The 23,474-nt window shown below is 47.7% G+C and overlaps 3 protein-coding genes across 3 annotated transcripts; 2 read left to right on the top strand and 1 right to left on the bottom strand.

The window, feature by feature from the left end:
* Positions 1 to 739: 739 nt before the first annotated feature.
* b4galnt1b (beta-1,4-N-acetyl-galactosaminyl transferase 1b) lies at positions 740 to 4,785 on the bottom strand. The gene is made up of 10 exons (XM_068742396.1): positions 4,574 to 4,785; positions 4,317 to 4,493; positions 3,807 to 3,913; positions 3,689 to 3,726; positions 3,428 to 3,608; positions 3,226 to 3,318; positions 2,964 to 3,151; positions 2,743 to 2,883; positions 2,408 to 2,645; positions 740 to 1,525 (listed from the first exon to the last, which is right to left on the bottom strand). The coding sequence occupies exons 1-10, from the start codon at positions 4,783 to 4,785 to the stop codon at positions 1,308 to 1,310; spliced, it is 1,593 nt and encodes a 530-aa protein (XP_068598497.1). The 3' UTR covers positions 740 to 1,307.
* A 2,592-nt stretch (positions 4,786 to 7,377) lies between these two features.
* Positions 7,378 to 16,841, top strand: os9 (OS9 endoplasmic reticulum lectin). Its single transcript, XM_068742346.1, has 15 exons — positions 7,378 to 7,528; positions 7,867 to 8,049; positions 9,304 to 9,367; positions 9,455 to 9,531; positions 9,856 to 9,954; positions 10,074 to 10,275; positions 10,419 to 10,538; positions 10,682 to 10,788; positions 13,172 to 13,232; positions 13,497 to 13,579; positions 14,331 to 14,534; positions 14,643 to 14,844; positions 15,153 to 15,320; positions 15,726 to 15,835; positions 15,951 to 16,841. Exons 1-15 carry the CDS (start codon positions 7,379 to 7,381, stop codon positions 16,086 to 16,088), a joined length of 1,968 nt encoding a protein of 655 aa, XP_068598447.1. The 5' UTR covers position 7,378; the 3' UTR covers positions 16,089 to 16,841.
* A 2,075-nt stretch (positions 16,842 to 18,916) lies between these two features.
* On the top strand, positions 18,917 to 22,682 carry c1galt1lb (core 1 synthase, glycoprotein-N-acetylgalactosamine 3-beta-galactosyltransferase 1, like b). The gene is made up of 3 exons (XM_068742464.1): positions 18,917 to 19,127; positions 19,797 to 20,461; positions 20,558 to 22,682. The coding sequence occupies exons 1-3, from the start codon at positions 18,917 to 18,919 to the stop codon at positions 20,879 to 20,881; spliced, it is 1,200 nt and encodes a 399-aa protein (XP_068598565.1). The 3' UTR covers positions 20,882 to 22,682.
* Positions 22,683 to 23,474: the final 792 nt, after the last annotated feature.

Raw genomic sequence — 23,474 nt, 5'->3', positions numbered from 1 at the left:
GACTTGTGATGTCTTCAAAGAGGATTCACAATGATTTGTTCTGATCTAATGTTGCAATGGAAAGATTTTCTTGTTTCCCATTCATGAACAGAAATGTAAACATGACATGTAAAGCCCCCCCCCCCCCTCACTTCTGCTTCACACTGTCATGTTTTGTGTCTCTTTGTGGCAGAATGGACATTTTTCTAATCATCTTGTGTGTTTTTAATATTCTTTTGCATGTCTTTGTACTTATTCGGTGTCCATGTGGTTGTTTTTGTGGTAACTTTGAGTCTGAGTTTGTTTTGCATCTCTTTGTAGTAATTTATAATTTCTTTGCATTTGATTCATAACGATAATTATTATTTTATTCTGACTTTAAATGATAAAAGAAACACGCAACATACTGTACCTAAACTCAAAAAGATGTTAGTTCAATCACAAACCCTAGCCCAACTGGACAAACTGAATTTACACCTTTTAATAGCTGTTCATCATTTAGTGTGGCTCCCAGGGGGCCCCCGGGGGCCCTTCCTTCTTAGTGAATAACACTTTATATGCTGCAGTGTGTTTCTTGAAGTGATTAGCGAGATGCTTCAGAGGAGACTGATGGTTGCTGACCTGCTCTCAGGAAAGTCCCCTTTGTCCCGCCTCGTAAGACGGTGAATCGAGGTGAACCGGATGCCTTCAGCGTTTCATTTGGCTAAAATACAGGCACCTGTCATCCACCTAATAACTCACTTTTTAAAGAAATGGTGTTTCACAGGCATTTTAATAAAGCGACATTTGGAAAGAACATTTTTAAAAGAATCCTTTTACCAAACATCAACAGCCAGCGATTTTCAGTGTTAAACAATATAAACGTTGCTGATTGGAAAAAATAATTTCATAAGACAAATTCAGATGAACAAGAGATCCGTCATCAAAGACGAAAGCGTTTTATCGTGTGAATGAGGTTTGACTTCATCAACTCCGTATGAGAACGAGGAAACGTGCACGTTGGATCATTACGCAGCATGTAATGATCCAATCAGTCCAGCTTTTGTTTTATCAGCGTTCAATGGACAGAAGAAACCAGAGCATGACAGAAAACAGGGCTTCTGCCGGGTCACATGACACCAGGTCTGGCACTAGAACAACGGAAGAATCCATCAGACACGGCGTTGGTTCCTCCAGCTGATGCCCTTCTCGATGTACGAGATCTTCTTCATCCTCCTCATCGCTGTGCTGAGAGAGTCTGAAGTGAGACCAGCGTTCCTGTCTGAAACCTCACCTGGTGTGATGCCGTGGTGGGAAACGTCTTTGGCGACCCGGGGAGAGAAGAGGAACTAATCATGCGTCAAACATTGGAATCGGTTCTTGAAGAACAGGAGGCCATTTTTTGACTGCGTGGCGTCGGAGGAAGCCGGCGGGTAACGGAACTTGGCGTAAGTCTTATCACTCTCTGATTGGCTGACCCAGGGAAGTCGGATTTTGGTTGCATGATTGACGATGACATCATCACAAGAGCCCACGTGGAGCGATCCCAAGCCGTCAATGAAGAATTCTGCAAAGCAAACCCAAAATGTTCCCGTCACTCACTGGTCAGTCATTAAATCCTGCAAACAAACTTCTCCAAGTTCACGTGGAAGTAGAAGAGTAAAACTAAATGTACACGACATCTGGAATGTTTCTGTTTGATGGAGCAGCCATGAAAACATGAATGCAAAATGAACTCAGAGGAGCTGAGACGTGGGAGGAGGGCAAAGCGCCCCTTCTTTATGTACTAAAAGAGAAAACAATCTTAAAACGATAAATAAAGCACTGAATCGTAAAGAACGGCTCGGTGGTCTGCTGTTGGGTTTTCATTCACGAATCGTTCAGTTATTGAACGTGTTTATTGTCCTGAAAATATCCTTTGGTTGTAAAAGCTTTTCATCACTTAGTTTTACGCTTAGTTTAAACTGTTTTCACCAATTTTAGGAAAAGAACATTGTTTAAACTTCTTAAAATGTGGAAAAATCCTACCTTGAGTGTAAGTTTAAAAAAACAACATTTTATCAACAATCATTTCCAGTAGAGAGGAGATGAGAGCATGAATGTTTGTTAAGCGGTATTAAGAAATGGTCTGAAAAAAAAAATCACATTTAGAAAAGAAAAAAAAGAAATAAATCAAATTCATGTGGACTCAAAATAACCCACAGTACTTGTCACTGTTTTGATTGGTCTGGAAACAAAATGATTACACACAGACATGAGTAGTGTGAGATATAAATATGGCAGGAAGGATTACAACAAAATACAAGCCAACAAAAACTCTCTTTATTTGTAATATTTCCTCCCAGTAAACAGCACGAGTATGAAACACTGGCTGGACGTCTTCCACATCCTGCTCTGGTTAGAACATGAACAGCGTTTATTACCGTCGATGTGATGACAGGGAACTCACCCAGGTGAGCCACCCTGGCGAGGCGTGGGTCAAAGCCAACCTGCTGGACTTTGTCAGTCCGCGCCAGGAAGAAGTTTATGACTCCATCGGTGACAACGCAGTTGGGGAAGCCTTGGATGACGTGATGAAATCCTCTCCTCATGTGCAAACAGTCCCCGCCGTCCTCGCCTTGCTCTATGGAGATGGTCTGCCTGTAGGTGGCAGTATAACCAGTGACTTCTCGCACTGCACCGCCCACCTGGACAAACACACAGCAACAGCAACACAGTGAACAAAAGCCCGGTGAAAAGCACCAGACTCCTCCTCCGGCCTCCTCCGGCCTCCTCCGGCCTCACCAGGTCCAAGGTGGTTCGCTCTAGAACGTCCACCAGCTTCTCCAGCCTGGTGTTGGCTGTGAAGACGAAGTCATCGTCCACCCACAGCACGTACTTTGTTGTCACCTGAGAGACGGCGAGATTCCGTCCAGCAAACCAGCCCTTGAGCAAAAACATGAGCGTGAAAGCGGAAAAGAATCGACAGCAATGGCGTTCGCCGTAGCATTCGCCGTGTTCCCGACCTTTCCAAAAGGCATGATGTAATGTTCGATGAAAGGCCCAGAGACGGTTCTGGGATCTTCGCTGTCGTCGGCGATCACTATGGTGACATTAGGATAGAATCTTCTCACGCTGTCGATGAGATCTTGAAGTTTGTCATACCTCAGGAACGTCTTTGTTGCAATAGTAACAAGGGCACTGATGTCGTACTCTGCTAAATCAAAATACAAAATGGTAGTAGGGGGAATAGATACTGTTGTGTGTGTGCGTGCGTGCGTGTTCTACCTGCGTTGGATCCCGTGTTGTACAGTTTGGGTGTCGCACCGTGTCGAATCTTGATGCTGAAAATGGCTTCATGCCCATCTGTTTCAAAGCGCACTAGCAGACACAGAATATTATTAAACGTCCTGCATTAAAGTATCCGGGTGACTTTCAGCCACCTTTGATGGATGAGCAGGTGTAACAAGGTGCCTGTTTGAAGCTTCACCTGTGTCGGCTGTGTTCGGGTGGAACAGCGTGTTTGTGTAGGTGACGAACTGCAGCTGGCGGTTCAGGTTCAGCAGGAGGCGGCTTGACAGCAGCATGCGCACCTCGCCATCACCTTTGACCTCCACCCCAGCAACCTCCGCTGCTACGTTCAGCGTGCCCAGACGGGCGGTGATGTTTATCTGTGGGGATATGGAGAGCAGCTTTGGGGATGAAAGGACGGCTGATATTTCGTCTACTCACTGAGGACGGACGTACTCACGGAATAGCGCTCTCTGGGAAGGCTGCGCAAAGCCAACCCTAAAAGTAGGTGAGGACAGGAGACAGACTCAGACGCGTCCTTTACCGTCCTATCCTCGCCGCGCTGTCCGGAGTCTCACCTGGGATGATGGTCGTTTTTAGGGGCCGCACCTCCACCCCCTGTGCCGGATACTGTAAGGGGCTGTTAGCCTCTGCAACGATGAGAACGTCGGCGGGGGTCTGTGACCTGAGAGGAAGAATTCATCTCAGGAGCTGAAACCCAACGGAGCCTTTAACCGGAAACCTCGATCCATTCAGCCACTCAGAAACAGACTTTCAGTTTAAAGTCTGTTTCTCGTCGCTCATCTTCAGCTTCCGTCTGTTCAGGCATCTTGGAAAGATTAGAACTATGCTCAAACAGGGTTTCTATATCTTGTTAAACGATAAACTCTTCTCGTATTTTTGTCATACTTTAAGGTAGTTGATTTTACAATCATTGAGTTTTTCTGTGATCATTCGTAGGGAATTCTGGCACAGCTCCTGGATTTATTCATGAATATTGGAGACTGAAATCACGCGGCGACACTTGTGGGGTGCGTCTTCCACCTCAGCACAGATGGCAGAAAACCACGCAGAAGCTCAAGGGGTACCTTTTTTGGAAACTCTTGTACTCTTTGGCGCGTCTCCTCTTCATTTCCTCGAGCTCAGCGGCTTCAAAGGCCGACTGCAGTAGGTGAGCTGAGACCCGTGGGAATAAGAGTTGAGCAAAGGGCAGGTTTACTGCCCCACCCTCACCCTCACAGACGCATCCATTACGTGGCAACAAACTGGAGACAAGAAGAATCAATGGCGAGACGTCATCTGAGCTCTATTCTGAGAACAAATGACGAGAACAACAGGCCCATACCTGGCCACACGGTCCCTCACGTGAAAGGGGATGCTTCCCAATCCGTGGTCTGGTCCCGGGAGCCTCTCCTCCAGATGCCTTTCCATTGGTCCCTGCCGCTGCCACACATCCACTGCGGTGAAAGCCCGAGTCGGCCATGAATGCAGGAGGGCCAGTAGCAGCACCGCAGACACAAAGATGACGAGCAACACCGTCTTCCTCACGGAGCGCATCCTAAAACCTGACAGACAAATGTTTATTGGTTGACAAGCTTATTCCTGGTCTCCACTCTCCATGAAATCCCTTCTTAAACACGATCCAGTCCAAAACGTGTTTTTCTCCAGTGTGAAACGCATCTGAAGTAAAACAGGCCTATATTTAAACGCCTCAGCATCTCCAGTGGATGTCTCCCGAATCACGGTCAGAAGGAGACACATTACGTGTTCATGTCCTTCCCGAGCAGCGCAGGACAGAAACGCTGTACAGGAAGTCAAACGCTTCTAATCCGCCCTCCCGATCTGACTGACTTCCTGCTGGAGCGCCACAATGGCCTGGGCTAACCCCCCGCTGGGCTAACCCCCCCCCCCCTCCTATGCCCCGTGGTTATGAAAGAAGCACTTCAGCAGAACGACAGTGGATCCAAAACGTACTCATCTACAAACCGATCACCGAAAGAACAATCTTTAACAAACTTGTACACAGAGACAGGAAAGGTAGACGTTTCACTGATCAGGAGTAAAACGTGAGACCGGAGTTCAGAGTTCAAGAACAGCGAGCTCGTTGTGTGTGAGATCCTCTCCAGGCTGCTTCGTTGTGTGTGAGATCCTGTGATGTCCTATGATGCTATTTTTCCAGGCTGTCCTCAGCCAACCCCCCCCCCCCCCCCCCCCCCCCCGTGACGCTACACAAGATAAGTGCTTACAGAAAATGAATGACTGGATTGTATTTCATGCCACCATTTAGAATTTTGACACAAAAACATTTTTTTCTTGTCCAGCACCAAAACGATACTAAAGAAATAGAGAAAGGGGAGGCGGCCTCCAAATATCAGCTGATGGTTGACTTTGTGTAACAATCAAACAATAACTGTGATTGCTCAGGACAAATCTGTGTACACAAACAAGTACCTGCTGCGTGTAATGGCTGTTTGTGGCCACAATTTAATGTAAAGAGCTCAAAGAAATATTTAAGACATGAATTTGTTCATGAGAGGACTCTCTGTGGGAGTCGCTGCATCTCCAGAAACCTTGTAGACAATCAGAGGAACGAGTGATTAGCTTCCCCACCGCAAACAAAAGGACCCAGAACCAGAACCAGAACAATTGCATCTTCACAGTTACGCGCGCTACAGCAGCTGATCCCATCAACAGATCCTTCAATGCGGCGTTAGGGAGGATGCTGGAAGAAGCCTTTGGTGCTGAAAACATCTGGATGTTGCCTTTACTTAATGGAGGTTTAAAAAAGAGCTTATCTTATCAAATATGCATTTAATTCACTCCCCAGAAATCAGAGTCATAAAGGGGTCCGATCTGAACCATCATGAAACACGTCTTCTGGTTCTGATCCAGAATGAGGTCAGGAAGAAACATTACATTTTAACATTAAACCATTTATGGATTAAGAATCAGTTAAAAACAAACATCAGCTCTGACTCACTTTGACTGCTAAAGGTTGGTGAATAAAGATACAGAGAACAATGTAGAACCTTCTGGTGCTGATCCAGTAAGGGGGGGCGAGCTGCTCGGCGGAGGTCTGCGCTCTCTGCGCCGTGCCCGAACAGAACCGGTCCAAAAAAGGTTCGAGAGACCCGACTTTAGAGAATAAACGAGGCAATGCTTGGCTTCACTGACAATGATGAGGTGACGTCAGAGACGCTAAACACGGACATGCTGCGAGCCTCCCTCCCAAAATGTGCGCGACAGATTTGTTTTTAAACCCAATTCACATTTTGGGTAATAAATCATTGAATTTGATTCGGAACACAGTCCACAAGCGTTCTCACAATCCCATAATCCGGGTTTAATAGGCCTATTAGGCCATACGTCACGAGGAGACGGAGGCTTTGCGTTATCCGGTAACCATCGAATGCAAATGCGTTGTTGTTACGGGAAAATCACGAGAACCCGCAGCTCACCTCAGATCACGACGCACGGCTGCTGTCGCATCCCGCGCGCACCGGGGTTCGACCCGCGGTCCTCTGCTGTCCGAAGACAAGTAAGACGCAGGACCGCAGGCTGCGGACGGGCGCGCCCCCCCCGCAGCAGCGGCGCTGGAGATATCATTATTAACCAATAGACGTGCTTAAAAAGCATGCCTGCAGTTACATACGGGTCACAAACATGCAAATAACCAACATCACAGAGCATTTATGCATATCATTCTTCATAATCAGGCTCCGTATGAAAATCCTACAAAATCGATGTGACGTCGACAAATCGCCAACTTGAGTGACTCAAACTGGATGATGATGAATATATTTATTAGATAGAATGTTAGAGTACAAGTACAGTCACACAGTAGCATGTATTACAGTACAAGTACAGTCACACAGTAGCATGTATTACAGTACAAGTACAGTCACACAGTAGCACAGTGGAGGCGAGTTTGTTTCAAGACATTTTTGCTAATTATTAAATAACTAATTAATTATTAAATATTTTTAATAACTGCCGAGGTCAGGTGGAGGTGACGCCCACTCGCTCATAAATGACCAATCCCAAAACAGGAACCAGTCTCACAAATAGCCAATGACAGAGCGGCGCCTGTCTCCTCGACCAATCCGCTGCCACCATGTCAGGAGTCGTTGCTGCGAGCAGCGAGTCCATCATGGCGGCCGCCTCGGTGCGACGGTGCCGCAGGCTGTGGGCCTTCTTGTTGCTGTGCCCCCTCAGCGTTCCGGCCTTCTTGAATTTAGAGGAGCTGAATGAAATGAAATACGGAATTCAAATTCTCCCAGACCCCATTTTAATGGGACAGGTAAGTGGAAGTGTTTGGGCATGCTAGCAGCTAACGTTAGCGTGCTTCCTGTTAGCTAGCGTGAAATAGTAAATAACTTTAATTTCACAAACGCTGCTGAGGAATTGCTGGCCTGTTGGCTAGCGAGAAGCACCGTTTTAATTCTGTATTATTGTTCTCGTTGTTCTAAACGTATTTGGAACCGTCAGTGACGGCTGGCAGAACGCAACAGCTGCCTCAAGCACCTTGCTGTGTGGCTTCTTGATTTTGTGTTTGTCTGGCCGAGAAGGCGATTAAATTCTGAAGTGTCACGCTGATGTAAGATAATGCAGGTAATGCCGTTTCCACGCCTCTTTCAGAGCAGAGCCGAGGACGTGATGCTGGTGTCCAATAAGTACAAACAGCAGTACGAGTGTCGCCTTCCAGCCCAAGCTGTGTGGTTCCATCAGGATCCCGCGACTGAGCCCGAGACGCCGGGGTACGCCGGGCCCGACGTCCCGGAGCTGCTCAGCCCGTTGCACAAAGCCCCGTGTTTACTAAAGGCACGTTCTGCAACACACAACTTCCCTTTGAGACGCACAGACAAATGTGAAACGTGGTGCATCCGAGTTATAACAACATTATTATTAATGAACACATGAATATAAGTATAACAACATTATTATTAATGAACACATGAATATAAGTCTCGCCAATTCTGATTGCCAAGTGAATATGAATATATTGATGAATATATTTATTAGATAGAATGTTAGAGTACAAGTACAGTCACACTGTAGCATGTATTACAGTACAAGTACAGTCACACTGTAGCATGTATTACAGTACAAGTACAGTCACACAGTAGCATGTATTACAGTACAAGTACAGTCACACAGTAGCATGTATTACAGTACAAGTACAGTCACACAGTAGCATGTATTACAGTACAAGTACAGTCACACAGTAGCATGTATTACAGTACAAGTACAGTCACACAGTAGCATGTATTACAGTACAAGTACAGTCACACAGTAGCATGTATTACAGTACAAGTACAGTCACACAGTAGCATGTATTACAGTACAAGTACAGTCACACAGTAGCATGTATTACAGTACAAGTACAGTCACACTGTAGCATGTATTACAGTACAAGTACAGTCACACAGTAGCATGTATTACAGTACAAGTACAGTCACACAGTAGCATGTATTACAGTACAAGTACAGTCACACAGTAGCATGTATTACAGTACAAGTACAGTCACACATCCTGTCTCAGAGGAGCATTTCTTGCGGTCTTGTTTCCGTTGAAAGTCCTTTGTACACAAATCATCCACAATTAACAATACAAATTTAACAATACAAATAAAAATAAAACCAATATTAAATTACATGAGTACATATGTTGCGCTCAAATAGGGTGCTCCGATTGGTTGGTAACTGATGATTCCATGTTCAATAGTCGTCTCAAGCTGATCACATAAACATACTGGACAGCTTTTGAATGCACTGCAAATATTTAGTAACTGCGCAGGGCCTGAAGAGTTCCCTGCGTTCTCTAATAGGGAAAACTAGGCTTCTGGTAATTAAGAAATAAAAACTGAACTGACTTAATTCCACATCATTGTTATATCTGCTAGAAGAAATTAATAGTCTTGCTAAAATGTCAAACTCTCCGCTCTCGCCACTTGGAGATCATTTGCAGACAAACCCTCCATTTTGAAAATAAATGAATAAATATATATGTATATAAAACAATCACACACAGTATGTCACTGTTTATTGAACCCTCTCCTGTGTATTTTTCTGATAGACAAAAGACTGGTGGACATATGAGTTCTGTCATGGTCAATATATCAGACAATACCACCTGGAAGGTAATGACGCACCCCTGTGTCTGCCGTCTCTCCGTTAAGATGAAGACTTCTTTAGATGACTCGTTGCTTTATGCGGTTCCTCCTCAGACACGGAAATCAAAGGAGACATTCTCTTCCTTGGTTATTATCAATCTGAATTTGATTGGAGCAATGAAACGGCAAAGGTAAAAAAAACACCTCAGTTTTCTGGAAGTTAATTGTTTTTATCATTGGCGTCCTAGATTTCTGTTTTACCAATTCAGAGGACGATACGCAATACATATACTATAATACACAGTACAAATACATGTCTCCATCCATGTAAAGAAAACACACACCTACATTAGCGAGTGGGCCAGTAGTGATGCGACCCGTTCATTGTACGAGTGTTTGGTGTGAAATGATCAAAGGTGAACAAACATCAGAGGCGCCACATTCAGCCTAGATGATGGACGGTGCTTCATATGAGGAATAAGCACCCAGTTAAAGTGCATGTATCTATTTTGCAGGCCTCCAAGCAGCACAGGCTGAAGCGCTACCACAGCCACACCTACGCAAACGGCTCCAGGTGTGAGCTCAACGGGAATCCCAGAGAGACTGAAGTCCGGGTGAGAGCATCCGTTTGTGCTCCGTTCCTCTGTGGGTTTACTCTATTCTGCTGTTCTGAACCGATTCCTGTTCTTCAAAATGACCCTCCTACGTACATGTCAACAATTTATTATTCCAGTTTGTGTGCGAGGAAGGCTCAGGAGACTTTATCTCCAGAGTGGATGAGCCTCAGTCGTGCCGTTATGTGCTGACGGTTCACACCAGTCGTACCTGCCAGCATCCGTTCCTCCAGCCCCCATCCACCTCCAAGCCGCAGGGCATCGTGTGCCAGCCGGCACTCAGCGCCCAGCAGTACATGGATTATGTCAAGGCTCAAGTGTGTGAGTTCACCCGTGTCGAGGTCATCGTGAACCCTGACGACCTTGTTGAATCGGTGTTATGTGATAGTCTCACGCGATCCAACAGCAAGCTCTTCCTCCCGTTCTTCATGCCTCCTCCTCCTGCTGCTGCTGTCTGTTCCCAGCGGACACAAAGCGCAAGGTGGAGCAGATCTCCGAGGAGCTGAGGAGTCTGGATGAGATGCTGGCTGCTAACGAAGCATCGGTGGCGGCCGGCGACCGGTCAACCCATTCGGACGGTGAAGGTGAAGATCTTTACTCTGAAGAGGCCGATGCCCTTCTGATATGTTGTAGGGGACCTTAAATGGAAATAAACGTTGTATTTTGTTTCCTTCTGATATGTGTGATATTGATTGATATTGATTTATGAGCCTTTGTTGTGAAACAGAGGCTGAGAATGCCGTGTTGGACGATGCCGGAGATTCTGAGTTTTGGGAAGGAGCTAAAAAGCCCACGAGTTCAACGACGGCTCCTTCATCGACTCAAGAGAATCAGGTCAAGAAATCTGATGCTTATCTGATTGAAGATCAATTAAAAACATTCCATTGACATTTGAGTGTCGCATGAATTTTCTTGTATTTGTTAAATCTATTTCTTTTAAAAAGATTGAATTGACAGCTCAGAACTAGCTTGGTTTAGTTTCACTGTTTTTTAAATGCCGACCACTAGATGGTGCAGGTTGACCCTTAACTGGGTTCTCTGGTGCAGGTTGGCCCTTAACTGGGTTCTCTGGTGCAGGTTGGCCCTTAACTGGGTTCTCTGGTGCAGGTTGACCCTTAACTGGGTTCTCTGGTGCAGGTTGACCCTTAACCGGGTTCTCTGGTGCAGGTTGGCCCTTAACTGGGTTCTCTGGTGCAGGTTGACCCTTAACTGGGTTCTCTGGTGCAGGTTGGCCCTTAACTGGGTTCTCTGGTGCAGGTTGACCCTTAACTGGGTTCTCTGGTGCAGGTTGGCCCTTAACTGGGTTCTCTGGTGCAGGTTGGCCCTTAACTGGGTTCTCTGGTGCAGGTTGGCCCTTAACTGGGTTCTCTGGTGCAGGTTGACCCTTAACTGGGTTCTCTGGTGCAGGTTGGCCCTTAACTGGGTTCTCTGGTGCAGGTTGACCCTTAACTGGGTTCTCTGGTGCAGGTTGACCCTTAACTGGGTTCTCTGGTGCAGGTTGACCCTTAACTGGGTTCTCTGGTGCAGGTTGGCCCTTAACCGGGTTCTCTGGTGCAGGTTGACCCTTAACCGGGTTCTCTGGTGCAGGTTGGCCCTTAACTGGGTTCTCTGGTGCAGGTTGACCCTTAACTGGGTTCTCTGGTGCAGGTTGACCCTTAACTGGGTTCTCTGGTGCAGGTTGACCCTTAACTGGGTTCTCTGGTGCAGGTTGGCCCTTAACTGGGTTCTCTGGTGCAGGTTGACCCTTAACTGGGTTCTCTGGTGCAGGTTGGCCCTTAACTGGGTTCTCTGGTGCAGGTTGACCCTTAACTGGGTTCTCTGGTGCAGGTTGACCCTTAACTGGGTTCTCTGGTGCACGTTGGCCCTTAACTGGGTTCTCTGGTGCAGGTTGACCCTTAACTGGGTTCTCTGGTGCAGGTTGGCCCTTAACTGGGTTCTCTGGTGCAGGTTGACCCTTAACTGGGTTCTCTGGTGCAGGTTGACCCTTAACTGGGTTCTCTGGTGCAGGTTGGCCCTTAACTGGGTTCTCTGGTGCAGGTTGACCCTTAACTGGGTTCTCTGGTGCAGGTTGACCCTTAACTGGGTTCTCTGGTGCAGGTTGACCCTTAACTGGGTTCTCTGGTGCAGGTTGACCCTTAACTGGGTTCTCTGGTGCAGGTTGACCCTTAACTGGGTTCTCTGGTGCAGGTTGGCCCTTAACCGGGTTCTCTGGTGCAGGTTGACCCTTAACCGGGTTCTCTGGTGCAGGTTGGCCCTTAACTGGGTTCTCTGGTGCAGGTTGACCCTTAACTGGGTTCTCTGGTGCAGGTTGACCCTTAACTGGGTTCTCTGGTGCAGGTTGACCCTTAACTGGGTTCTCTGGTGCAGGTTGGCCCTTAACTGGGTTCTCTGGTGCAGGTTGGCCCTTAACTGGGTTCTCTGGTGCAGGTTGACCCTTAACTGGGTTCTCTGGTGCAGGTTGACCCTTAACTGGGTTCTCTGGTGCAGGTTGGCCCTTAACTGGGTTCTCTGGTGCAGGTTGACCCTTAACTGGGTTCTCTGGTGCAGGTTGACCCTTAACTGGGTTCTCTGGTGCAGGTTGGCCCTTAACTGGGTTCTCTGGTGCAGGTTGACCCTTAACTGGGTTCTCTGGTGCAGGTTGACCCTTAACTGGGTTCTCTGGTGCAGGTTGGCCCTTAACTGGGTTCTCTGGTGCAGGTTGACCCTTAACTGGGTTCTCTGGTGCAGGTTGACCCTTAACCGGGTTCTCTGGTGCAGGTTGGCCCTTAACTGGGTTCTCTGGTGCAGGTTGACCCTTAACTGGGTTCTCTGGTGCAGGTTGGCCCTTAACTGGGTTCTCTGGTGCAGGTTGACCCTTAACTGGGTTCTCTGGTGCAGGTTGACCCTTAACTGGGTTCTCTGGTGCAGGTTGACCCTTAACCGGGTTCTCTGGTGCAGGTTGACCCTTAACTGGGTTCTCTGGTGCAGGTTGACCCTTAACTGGGTTCTCTGGTGCAGGTTGGCCCTTAACTGGGTTCTCTGGTGCAGGTTGGCCCTTAACTGGGTTCTCTGGTGCAGGTTGACCCTTAACTGGGTTCTCTGGTGCAGGTTGGCCCTTAACTGGGTTCTCTGGTGCAGGTTGACCCTTAACTGGGTTCTCTGGTGCAGGTTGACCCTTAACTGGGTTCTCTGGTGCAGGTTGGCCCTTGTTAACTGGGTTCTCTGTTCCTGCATCCAGGCAGAAGATGATGGCTACAACGCTCGTACAGACAGTGACGCTCTTGATGATGCCGATGAAGGTATTGATAATTCTGACTGGCCTTCTCAGCCACAAAGACAAAGCTTTCCGGAAGACCAGCGTAGTTTATGGTCGTTTTTAATGCACGGATACTGTAGCCTCAAACACGTTTAATTAAACCGTTAAACGTCTCCTCAGTGTCTGTTCTGATATGTTCTTACTCCAAAGTGAGTATTTAACTGCTTGATGTTGTTTTTGTAATGAATGGTAAACCGTTTGATTATTGTTCAGGCTGAAACTTTCTCTTAAATTGAATCTCTTTCAGTTGAAAAATTCAACTTTAAAATTATCACTGACCCGGCAGACCTGATGAAATTTGTCCAACATCTCAAAGAGAGTAACCGGAAGGTCAGTACCTGCCAAAAATGCTCTAAAATGTATTTGTCTGTCTGATGGCATTTAAACATTAAGAACTTTTCCTTTTTTTCATGTGACAAATTTGTCAATATTTTATTTTTTGATGGCAGCCATGAAAAGTAAAACTATTTGTCGAGTGCCTTGAGATGACTTTCTCTTGTGATCTGGCGCTATAGAAATAAAACTGAATTGAATTGAGCACAATTCCTTAGGACGAAGGCATTAATCGGATTGCTTTTGGTTTTGGAACACGAAATGGACAAAACGTAATTCTGTCATGTGATGAGGGAAGATTCAGCCTCGGTGCTTCCTGCACAAATGGATTTCTTCTGGGATTTGCCTCCGGGGAACTTGGCTGTGCTCTCGAGACATTTGATGTAAAACGATCATCGTTTTACTTCCATGTGCTGCTGGGCTTTATGGGTTTATGCTTCTGACTGGACCCGAGGTACACGAAGTGAGAAGAACACTGGATGTGTCACAAGTCCGTCAGCTCTGCAACGCGAACGTCTCTGAACACTTACCACTGTTTTACTTCAGCATGTCTGTTCACAGCAATACGTTTTAATCTAGGAGCCACAAATTCACAAGGATGCTGGCGTGAATGGTTTTGATGCAAGTTCTTTGCATTTTTATGGCTTCTCGTCTTCGTGATCATGATGTTAGATCTCCTTTTTTAAAGGTTTTCTTTTCTTCACATGGCGTGGATGTTATAATTCCATACAGGATTGTTTTGTTTTAGAAAGCGGAAAACAAAGTCAAAAGTCGAGGAGACATCCTGAGAAGCGACCGAGTCGTGGGGAAGATTTACGACGAAGACAAAGATGAAGACGAACGTTTGCTGCAGGAGTTTGATGATGAGATGTCCGACCTCTCGGTGCCCTCAGACGGGATTGATGGAATAAAGGAGGAGATGCAAAAGGAGTTTGACAACATTATAAATGAGGTTTAACACAGTTAATGCAGATATTAGATTTGTATTACAAGTTAAAATATTTACCTGACAAAGTGGAATGTACCACACTTGGAAACTAATGCGTGGTTTTTCTTGTAGGCTGAGGAGGAATTAGAAACCGAAGGTTTGAAAGGGGAGTTTGATCGCACACGAGCAACACAAACTCTGGAGACGACGCTGGACAAGTTACTGGATCATTTTGAGGAGAAGGACGTCCAGGAGCACGAGCAGGAGTCGCCGGGGCTGCAGAGAGCCAGCGACCCAACGAGAGGCAGCCCCAGCCTGGCTCCCAAGCAGCCAGGTAGCCACGCAGCGCCCCCTCCAGCGCTCGCTCTGCGTTCACCTCAGGCATCCACATGCATCACTCACGCGTGCCGTCAGTGTTGTGACATCTTTCCTCCATGAATGGACACGCGGAATTAGTTTCATGCAAAAATGAGCAAAGCGTGATATTTAGGTTTGCTGTCGTTATACCGGTTCAACTCTCGACAGTTCTCAAATGTATTGATTTCAGCGGCGGTTTGGCTCTGTCCTCCATCCTGTTGGCCCCTCTGATTGGTTTTGAGGTGAACTGTGTTGTTTGTCCCCTTCTTTGTCTCGTCAACCCAGACCAAGCGGCTGACGACCATGTTAAGATCAAAATTACTAAGTATAAGACGGGTAGCCGCTCTGATGGGGAGGTGAAGGTTGAGGAGATGGGAGAAGGAGACGCCCAGTGGCAGCACATAAAGGACGTGGTTAAAGAACAGCTAGAGAAAGCAGGACTGAAGGCAGAAGGTACGAGGGGGAGAGCCCGAAACACTCATCTCTTCTGTTATCTTGAGCATTTAGTGTCTCTCTCCGCTTATAATAACCTTTCTCTTAAAGCATGCAGCTTTCTACCAATGTTTAGCCGTTCCAACGACGCGTAATATGATGCCGCTGTTATGCAAATGGTTTCCTAAATTTGTCATATGGTGAACAATGATTCTTTAACGAGGAGCAACACGTCGTTTTGTCAGAAGTCGCTGTACGTTAGACCGAGCGCATTGAGTCTGTGAAACAAACGGAAGCGGGGGGGGATGTGTGTCCTTCATCCACTGCTGTTCATACCATTCTCCATCGTGGTTCAGCGTTCTCGGTTTGAGCCCCCTGGAAGGACGTGTGTTTGAGCCCAACCTTTCCCATGTCTCGACTCTTTAGGTAAGATTGAAGTGAAGATCTTGACTCGTAATAATGCTGAAGAAGCCGGTGATCAGTGGCTGACTGAAGAAGATACAAAGTCCTTCAGGGAGTTTCTCATCAACCTCCTGGTAACTTCACACACCACAGCTGCTGCGTGTTGTTGAATCTGGATTCTGGCCCTTCCTTTCCCCGGAAGTCAAACGTGGTTTTTAAACGCGGCCTTTTTTCTTTTTCATTTGACAGACTGGAGGAACAGAAGAGGTTTACAAAGAGAAAAAGAGGCAGCAGGAGTTGGAGAACAACTATCGGTTTGTGTGGGGAGAGTCCCAGGAGGAGTCCCAGTCATCCAGCTCCTCTGATTCAGATGATGTGGACGTGTGAGCTCCTTCAGTTCACTTGTTGGGACGGTGACCTGCTGTGGAGAGCAGCAGTGAGGGACACGCAGGAGCCCTCCATTCAATGACTGCTGTTAAACCTGGCAGGTAATACCAATCCAGAAAATGTGTGTCCTCAGCACGCACGAGTTTTATGTTGCACAATGATACCACAACAGCGCAGCGGTTAAATGAGCTCACCGGAACGCGGCTGCCCCCTTCGGAGGGATTCTGTTCGGAGAGATGGCAAGAAAAGCCGAGTGATGTAACGGCAAGTAGCGTTTTGATCTGAGTCATCGGAAGCACAGTTATTGGTGAATAATTACTACCCGTCCAGCGGCGCTAACGGCTGGAGGGCGTTGTGCGTGCCTCAAAGACTGGATCAAGGCCAATCCCGAAGGAGCTCTGGGTTCCTCCAAACACCGATCAGGTTCCAGCCGTCTCCTAAACGTCCAGACACTACGTTTGGTGATTAGAGGGTTCTTTGTTCATGCTGTTCACAAAGCTTCAGAAATACTTGGGGGTTATCTTTGGTTATGTGATAAAGAAGAAAATCGTTTCATAGAATGTAGGAAGATAAATCTTTGAAGTTTACCTTGACTTTAGAAATGGAAAGCTACAATGACATTTAGCAGACCAGAACCCACGCCAACCTTTTGTAAGGATCCCTAAAGGGCTCACTTTGTAAAGTTTGTGAATAATTGTGGAGACGTGGAACTCAACATGTACATAGTTGCATTAAAAATGTTTTTGGATTGAATTCTTGTAAATAAGTAGAAATTAAGTTGAGTAAAAGATTTGTGACGGTAATCTTGCGTTTCACTGCTGGACCAATTTATAAACAAACTTCAGATACATTTGAGGCATCTCTTCAGAAATAAGTGTTCAGAGACTTAATGGTTATGATCAGACAACCAACAGCAGACGAGATGGGCGTGTTTATTTAGTTTTAGATCTGGATACGGCTCCACCCTTATTTACCTTAGTGAGTAAATACGGTTTGTTTGCTCTAACTCACCTGTAACAAAGGTAACTTGATTGTGAACATGCCCCTCGCTACCGGGCAAACACCCAGGGTTGGTGATCTGTTAATCAGACTGTGATGATCTACAATAATGGTTGAACCAAATGATCAAGGTTATAACCGGCCCAAACTCCGTCGTGGAGCGTCGTGGGAAAATAAATACGGTGCCGTGACTCGGGATTCTCTGGGCGTTCGTTTTTAAACTCGCGGTAACCATTAGCAATGTAACTTTGTGAAGCATGTCAATCTGTAGTGGAGGAAGAATGATTGTGTTTTTATTTAATTCCTTAAAGGGCGACTGGGATCCGTTAAGCCACAGAATCATCTGCATCAAACGATAGCATTATTGAGTATTGATGGGTGAGAATCAGTTTTGGGTTGCAGCTCACGAGGAGAGCGTTCATCACACGATGCCACTTTGCTCAGGTGTGCTGCATATCAAATTGAGAAATGCCACCTAATTGGTTGTCGATTGGGAATCGTGTTGATTTGCAGCAGTTGTATACTTTTTCTACGGTCTTTTTCGTGTTTATCAAAATCTTTTCTTCATTTTCTGCATCACTTTAATTACAATGTCTCGACCCAATACATTTTGCTATCTCCGTATAGAGTAAACTAAATTATTGTGATGTCAGGAAGCTTCTACGACTGTGTAACTATCATATGTTGCTCATTATATATATGAACATTAACGAAAGTAAGTTTGTAGCGCAGGTGTCTGTTCCACAAACGCTTGTTTTATTTTGAAGTCATTTACCGGAAATGTCTTTCCTTAACGGAAGTCGGCGCTCAGATGTGGTTTTTGGATCATCGAGGGACGTTTCGGGGGGGCGGGGTGTTTTCACTGAACCGTTTGATTAATGGTCATGTCGCCCAGGCAGCTGTGGCCAACTTCCGGTGGCTGTGTTATCGCCAACTTGGCATCGAGCCAGTTGTATCGATCTAGTAACGGCTCGACCGCTGCGTTTAACGAGCTTAAATTGTCCGGTATTGTGATTCTGGACGGCTATTACACAAAAGCGTTTATCTCGGAAATTATTACGGTAGCGTTTATACGTGGTTTCCATGTCGGTATGGTCTGTGCTACTAGTAGCTTAGCTAAGTGTCCGTTCGATAAAGCTTCAGTTTCCGGTTACAATGACGTAGCTGCGAGACAACAGCGCTGCTATGCTGTCCGCCATCCCACCGGTGAGTGAACCACACCTTCAGCGAGCAGCGCTCTGTTCCGTCAAGAAGTCAGCAGCAACACAACGGAGGGCCTGGAAGGAAGCTAGCTACCGAGCTAACGAGCTAACGTCCGCAGCAGCTACCGAGCTAACGACCGCAGCAGCTACCGGCTAACGACCGCAGCAGCTACCGGCTAACGACCGCAGCAGCTACCGGCTAACGACCGCAGCAGCTACCGGCTAACGAGCTAACGACCGCAGCAGCTACCGAGCTAACGAGCTAACGACCGCAGCAGCTACCGAGCTAACGACCGCAGCAGCTACCGGCTAACGACCGCAGCAGCTACCGGCTAACGACCGCAGCAGCTACCGGCTAACGACCGCAGCAGCTACCGAGCTAACGACCGCAGCAGCTACCGGCTAACGACCGCAGCAGCTACCGAGCTAACGACCGCAGCAGCTACCGAGCTAACGACCGCAGCAGCTACCGGCTAACGACCGCAGCAGCTACCGAGCTAACGACCGCAGCAGCTACCGGCTAACGACCGCAGCAGCTACCGGCTAACGACCGCAGCAGCTACCGGCTAACGACCGCAGCAGCTACCGAGCTAACGACCGCAGCAGCTACAGCCCGCCTGGTGCAGCATGAAGGCCGTCGGATCCAGATTCTCCTTCTACGCGGGTTTCGTGCTCGGAACCTTCACATTGTACGTCTTTCTGAGGCAATTGTCGTTTGAGAAAACGTTGTCGGCGCAGCGCGACAAAGTCCGTGAGAGTCAGCTGCTCGAGGAAGACGCGAAGACGTGGAGGAAGGAGAGGTCTGCGCTGTTCAACCTGCGGCACCCTCATCACGCAGGTGGGTCGAGTCTCAAATGAAATACCCCTAACTTAATGATGTGAGGTTGATCTAATTGCATTGCTATTGAGGGCTACCGAGCCTGGTTTCGCTTCTTTGGTACTTCCTGGTACCGGGTCCGGTTCCGGGTCCGGGTCCGGGCGGTGTACCTGCCACTCTTAAATGCTGCACGACACGCGTCTACCAGAGATGTGTCTCAGAGAAGGTGTCTCGTATGGAATTGTTGTAGTACTTTGTATTCAACGGTTAGTACATGATAGTATTATTCTGGGCAGACACGTTATCTGCCTGTGATTCTCACTCTCTCTCTGCCTGTGATTCTCACTCTCTCTCTGCCTGTGATTCTCACTCTCTCTGTGTGTATATATTGTTTCTTAAGAGAGAGAATTTAGTTTGTTATGATGTGTGCCTTAAGCCGTGGGCCTTCTCACGACTTTATTATGCTCGCATAATGACAATAAAGTATCTTGAGTCTTGAATCTGCATCCGTCTCACCTGGATCCGGGTGTTACAGGTGTTACGGGTAACCCTCCCCTCGATGACAGAAGCAGCTGGCAGACTTGGAGGTTTAAGTTCATCATCAATGAGAACGTGCTAGCCATCGTTGCAGGCTACACAAGAATAGCGCATGTTGATAGTGATTAGTGTGACCTTTGATCTCCTCACCAGGTGAGGACAGCCACATGGCCGATGAACTGTACAAGAAGGTGCGCGTTCTCTGCTGGGTGATGACTGGACCAAACAACCTGGAGCCAAAGGCTCGCCACGTGAAGTCCACTTGGAGTCGCCACTGCAATATTGTTGTCTTCATGAGTTCTGTGGACGACCCAGACTTCCCCACGGTGGGCTTGGGCACGGAGGAGGGTCGGGACCAGCTGTACTGGAAGACCATCCGGGCCTTCCATTACGCCTATGAGCATCACGCACACGAGGCCGATTGGTTCCTCAAGGCAGACGACGACACCTACGTCATCGTGGACAACCTGAGGTGGGTCCTTGCAAACCACACCCCGGACGAGCCCGTTTACTTCGGCCGAAGGTTCAGGCCCTACGCCAAGCAGGGCTACATGAGCGGCGGCGCAGGCTACGTGCTGAGCAGGGAGGCTCTGCGGCGGTTTGTTGAAGGGTTCCAAAGCAAACAGTGCACCCACACGTCCTCCGTGGAGGACCTGGCCATGGGCCAGTGCATGGAGAAGGTTGGGGTGCTGGCAGGGGACTCCAGGGACAGTGTCCTCAGGGAGACATTTCACCCGTTTGTGCCTGAGCATCACCTCACCGGCAAGTTCCCCAAGAGCTTCTGGTATTGGAGCTACTGTTACTACCCTATTGCGGAGGCAAGTGCTTGAGCGACACGAGTGCGACGCTGATTGAGGATTGATCAAATCAGCGCGTCATAAAGATTTGCTTTTAATGCTTGTGTTCTTCCTCAGGGTCCACACTGCTGCTCAGACTTGTCCGTGTCTTTCCACTATGTAGATGCTTCACACATGTATTTATTGGAGTACTACGTCTATCACCTGCGTGCCTTTGGCTACAAATACCGCTTCCAACCCCCCAGTCCACGAAGCTATGATGTTGAGCTTCCAAATTCTCCGGATGCTGCAGTAGAAAAAAAAGACCCAGTTTCTCAAGAGAGAGGCCGAGGAGATGAGGATGATCCGCCTTGGGCTGGCAGGAAGCAGGAAGCGGATCCCCCTGCAGCGGATCCAGCCGATCCAGCCGATCCAGCCGATCCGGCTGCTCCGGCGCGCTAGGGCCGTGTCAGACACTTGTTAGGGTCACCAAGGATGCTTGCTTAATCTTTACCTTAACCTTGTTTTATGTTTTTACTAAAGTTGATTCCAATTATCGCCACAAGAAAATTGACTCCAGCTGACGGCTGATCAATGATTTTTACTCTTGTAGTTTTAGCAGTTAAAAATGGAAGCGCGTTTTAAGTCCGTATCAAGCGAGTCTGTGATCCAGATCTCTTCCAGAGGTAGAGCTGGTGCTTCTCTTTGCCCCATCATGTCCCCACCAAAAGGACCGGGGCCTAAAATGGCGTCTTGAGTTGGCCAGAGAGGTGCCAGATGAAACGTAACGACCATGTGCAGGGCCTGTCGCCTCGCAGCAAGAAGGTACCGGGTTTGAATCCCATCTGTGCAGCGTTTGTGTGTCCACGTGGGCTTTCTCCGGTTTCCTCCCGCCTCCAAAAACATGCGATTTTAATTGGATTGGCTGCCCCAAATTGTCCATAGTGTGTGTGTGTGTGTGTGTGTGTGTGGCCCCGCGATGTGCTGGCGACTCATCCGGGGTGCTCTTTGTTCCGTAAGGTCGGTCTTTGGGACGCGGCAGTAAATCTTGAGACTCATTGGTTCAGTAATCTGGATTAGTGTCTGGTGTAGAGACACGCCTCTCGCTGTTCCTCCCCCCGCCCTCGACCCCCGCCTGTGCTTCCTGTTTATGCCCTCTGGACCCGATGAGCCTGTGCCTTGTGATTAGAGCTTGTACGAGCCACCGGCTGCACAAATGACGTTCCACTGTTATAACCGGAGCGAATCTAATTTAATAGTGGACGACGGCTCTAGTCTGCTGCTCGTGTTTAAAATTACTCCTAAAACTTCAGTTCTTTCTTTTTAATCAGAGTTTGGGTGCGATGTACTTAATACCAAATACAGAAAATGGCTGGACTCTGATTCTACAGGAAATGTTTAGCGTGACGGTGGCTTTGACATTTGAGTGATGTAGCTGCTGTCTCTCAACTCGTTCTACTCCTTTTAGGGGTTGAAGTACACGAGGTAATACCTCGTATTGCATCTTCGTGTTTACTCCCAGTTCCTTCTGTACGTGAGCACAGCTTGTTCCTTTTCGCCGATCCAAAAAGGGAACTGTTCAGTTGAGTCTCACTCAGATGGGGCTGCTGTGCAGGTTCTTTGCTAGTACTGGATCACGGGGGCCCAGAAGCTTCGCTGATCTTGTTTGGGTCTCACTCAGATGGGACTGCTGTGCAGGTTCTTTGCTAGTACTGGATCACGGGGGCCCAGAAGCTTCGCTGATCTTGTTTGGGTCTCACTCAGATGGGGCTGCTGTGCAGGTTCTTTGCTAGTACTGGATCACGGGGGCCCAGAAGCTTCGCTGATCTTGTTTGGGTCTCGCTCGTGGGGCTGCCGTGCAGGTTCTTTGCTAGTACTGGATCACGGGGGCCCAGAAGCTTCGCTGATCTTGTTTGGGTCTCACTCAGATGGGACTGCTGTGCAGGTTCTTTGCTAGTACTGGATCACGGGGGCCCAGAAGCTTTGCTGATCTTGTTTGGGTCTCACTCAGATGGGACTGCTGTGCAGGTTCTTTGCTAGTACTGGATCACGGGGCCCAGAAGCTTCGCTGATAACGACTCCCACGTTTGCTTTTCGTTGCCAGAGATTCAGCAGATGAAGCTTTTGACAATCTGCAGCCTACCTTCACGGTTCAGCGATGGGAAAGGTGTACACGTTTATTTATGTTGGTACTGACATCTAAATGTGTAATTGAGTTTGAGTTTGTGAATCGTACTTTAATCACTGAATAAAAACATATTTTACTGTATGTGTATTTGTTGTACTTTTGTTAGTATTAATGTCATGTAGCAAGGCCTTCATGGATGTCAGTGAGACGTTTATGGCGGAGCGACGCCTGCCCTGCAGGAAAGCCTGAGGCCTGAGGGGGCGGCCCAAGGTCGCGCTAATTCAGGCGTCCTGGGGGGCGCTCTGTTGGCGAGCCGGCCTCCTCCGTGAATCCGCCTTGGCCCACGGACAAGCCGCTCCCGTGACGGTGAAAACACGCGGACGTGCGTGCCTTACTTACTCAGCCAACCGCTGGCTGATCGCTAGCGTCGTAGCAACGCCTCCGTTACCGTGAGTGATGAGGAAGTATTTATTAGAGGACGTTACAGTACGGTACAAGTAAAATATCAAAGTGGTGCTGCCATAACGGCGTTCTACAACAATCCACGAGGCAAAGTAATAATATACATAAATGTAATGATTGGTGTGATGCGTTCCTCTGTGAGGGCATAGGAACTATGAAGTATGACAATTACATCTGTATTCTACACAAAGCCATAAAATACACCTGCGTTGCGTAAAGTAAGTTGCTGCAGTTTGACCAGAATCGCTTTTTGCTTTGCTCAACGCTCGCTCGCCCTCCGGTGCAGCAGAGCAGCGAGTATGTGATCCGTGTGTCCTGCGTGAGAGGAAGTAGTAACAAGTATTACACAGTCATGTACCTGAAGATGATGTCACAGAAAACACAAGATGGCTCCTTACTTTTTCTGGGTGACATGTTCCCACCTGGAGAAAAAGTCAGGCGTTAGACAGCTTAATGCAGGGGCGG

This window comes from Brachionichthys hirsutus, chromosome 8, assembly GCF_040956055.1.
Source record: "Brachionichthys hirsutus isolate HB-005 chromosome 8, CSIRO-AGI_Bhir_v1, whole genome shotgun sequence".
Classification (NCBI taxonomy): Eukaryota; Metazoa; Chordata; class Actinopteri; order Lophiiformes; family Brachionichthyidae; genus Brachionichthys; species Brachionichthys hirsutus.
This window is presented reverse-complemented; position numbering and strand designations above follow the sequence as displayed.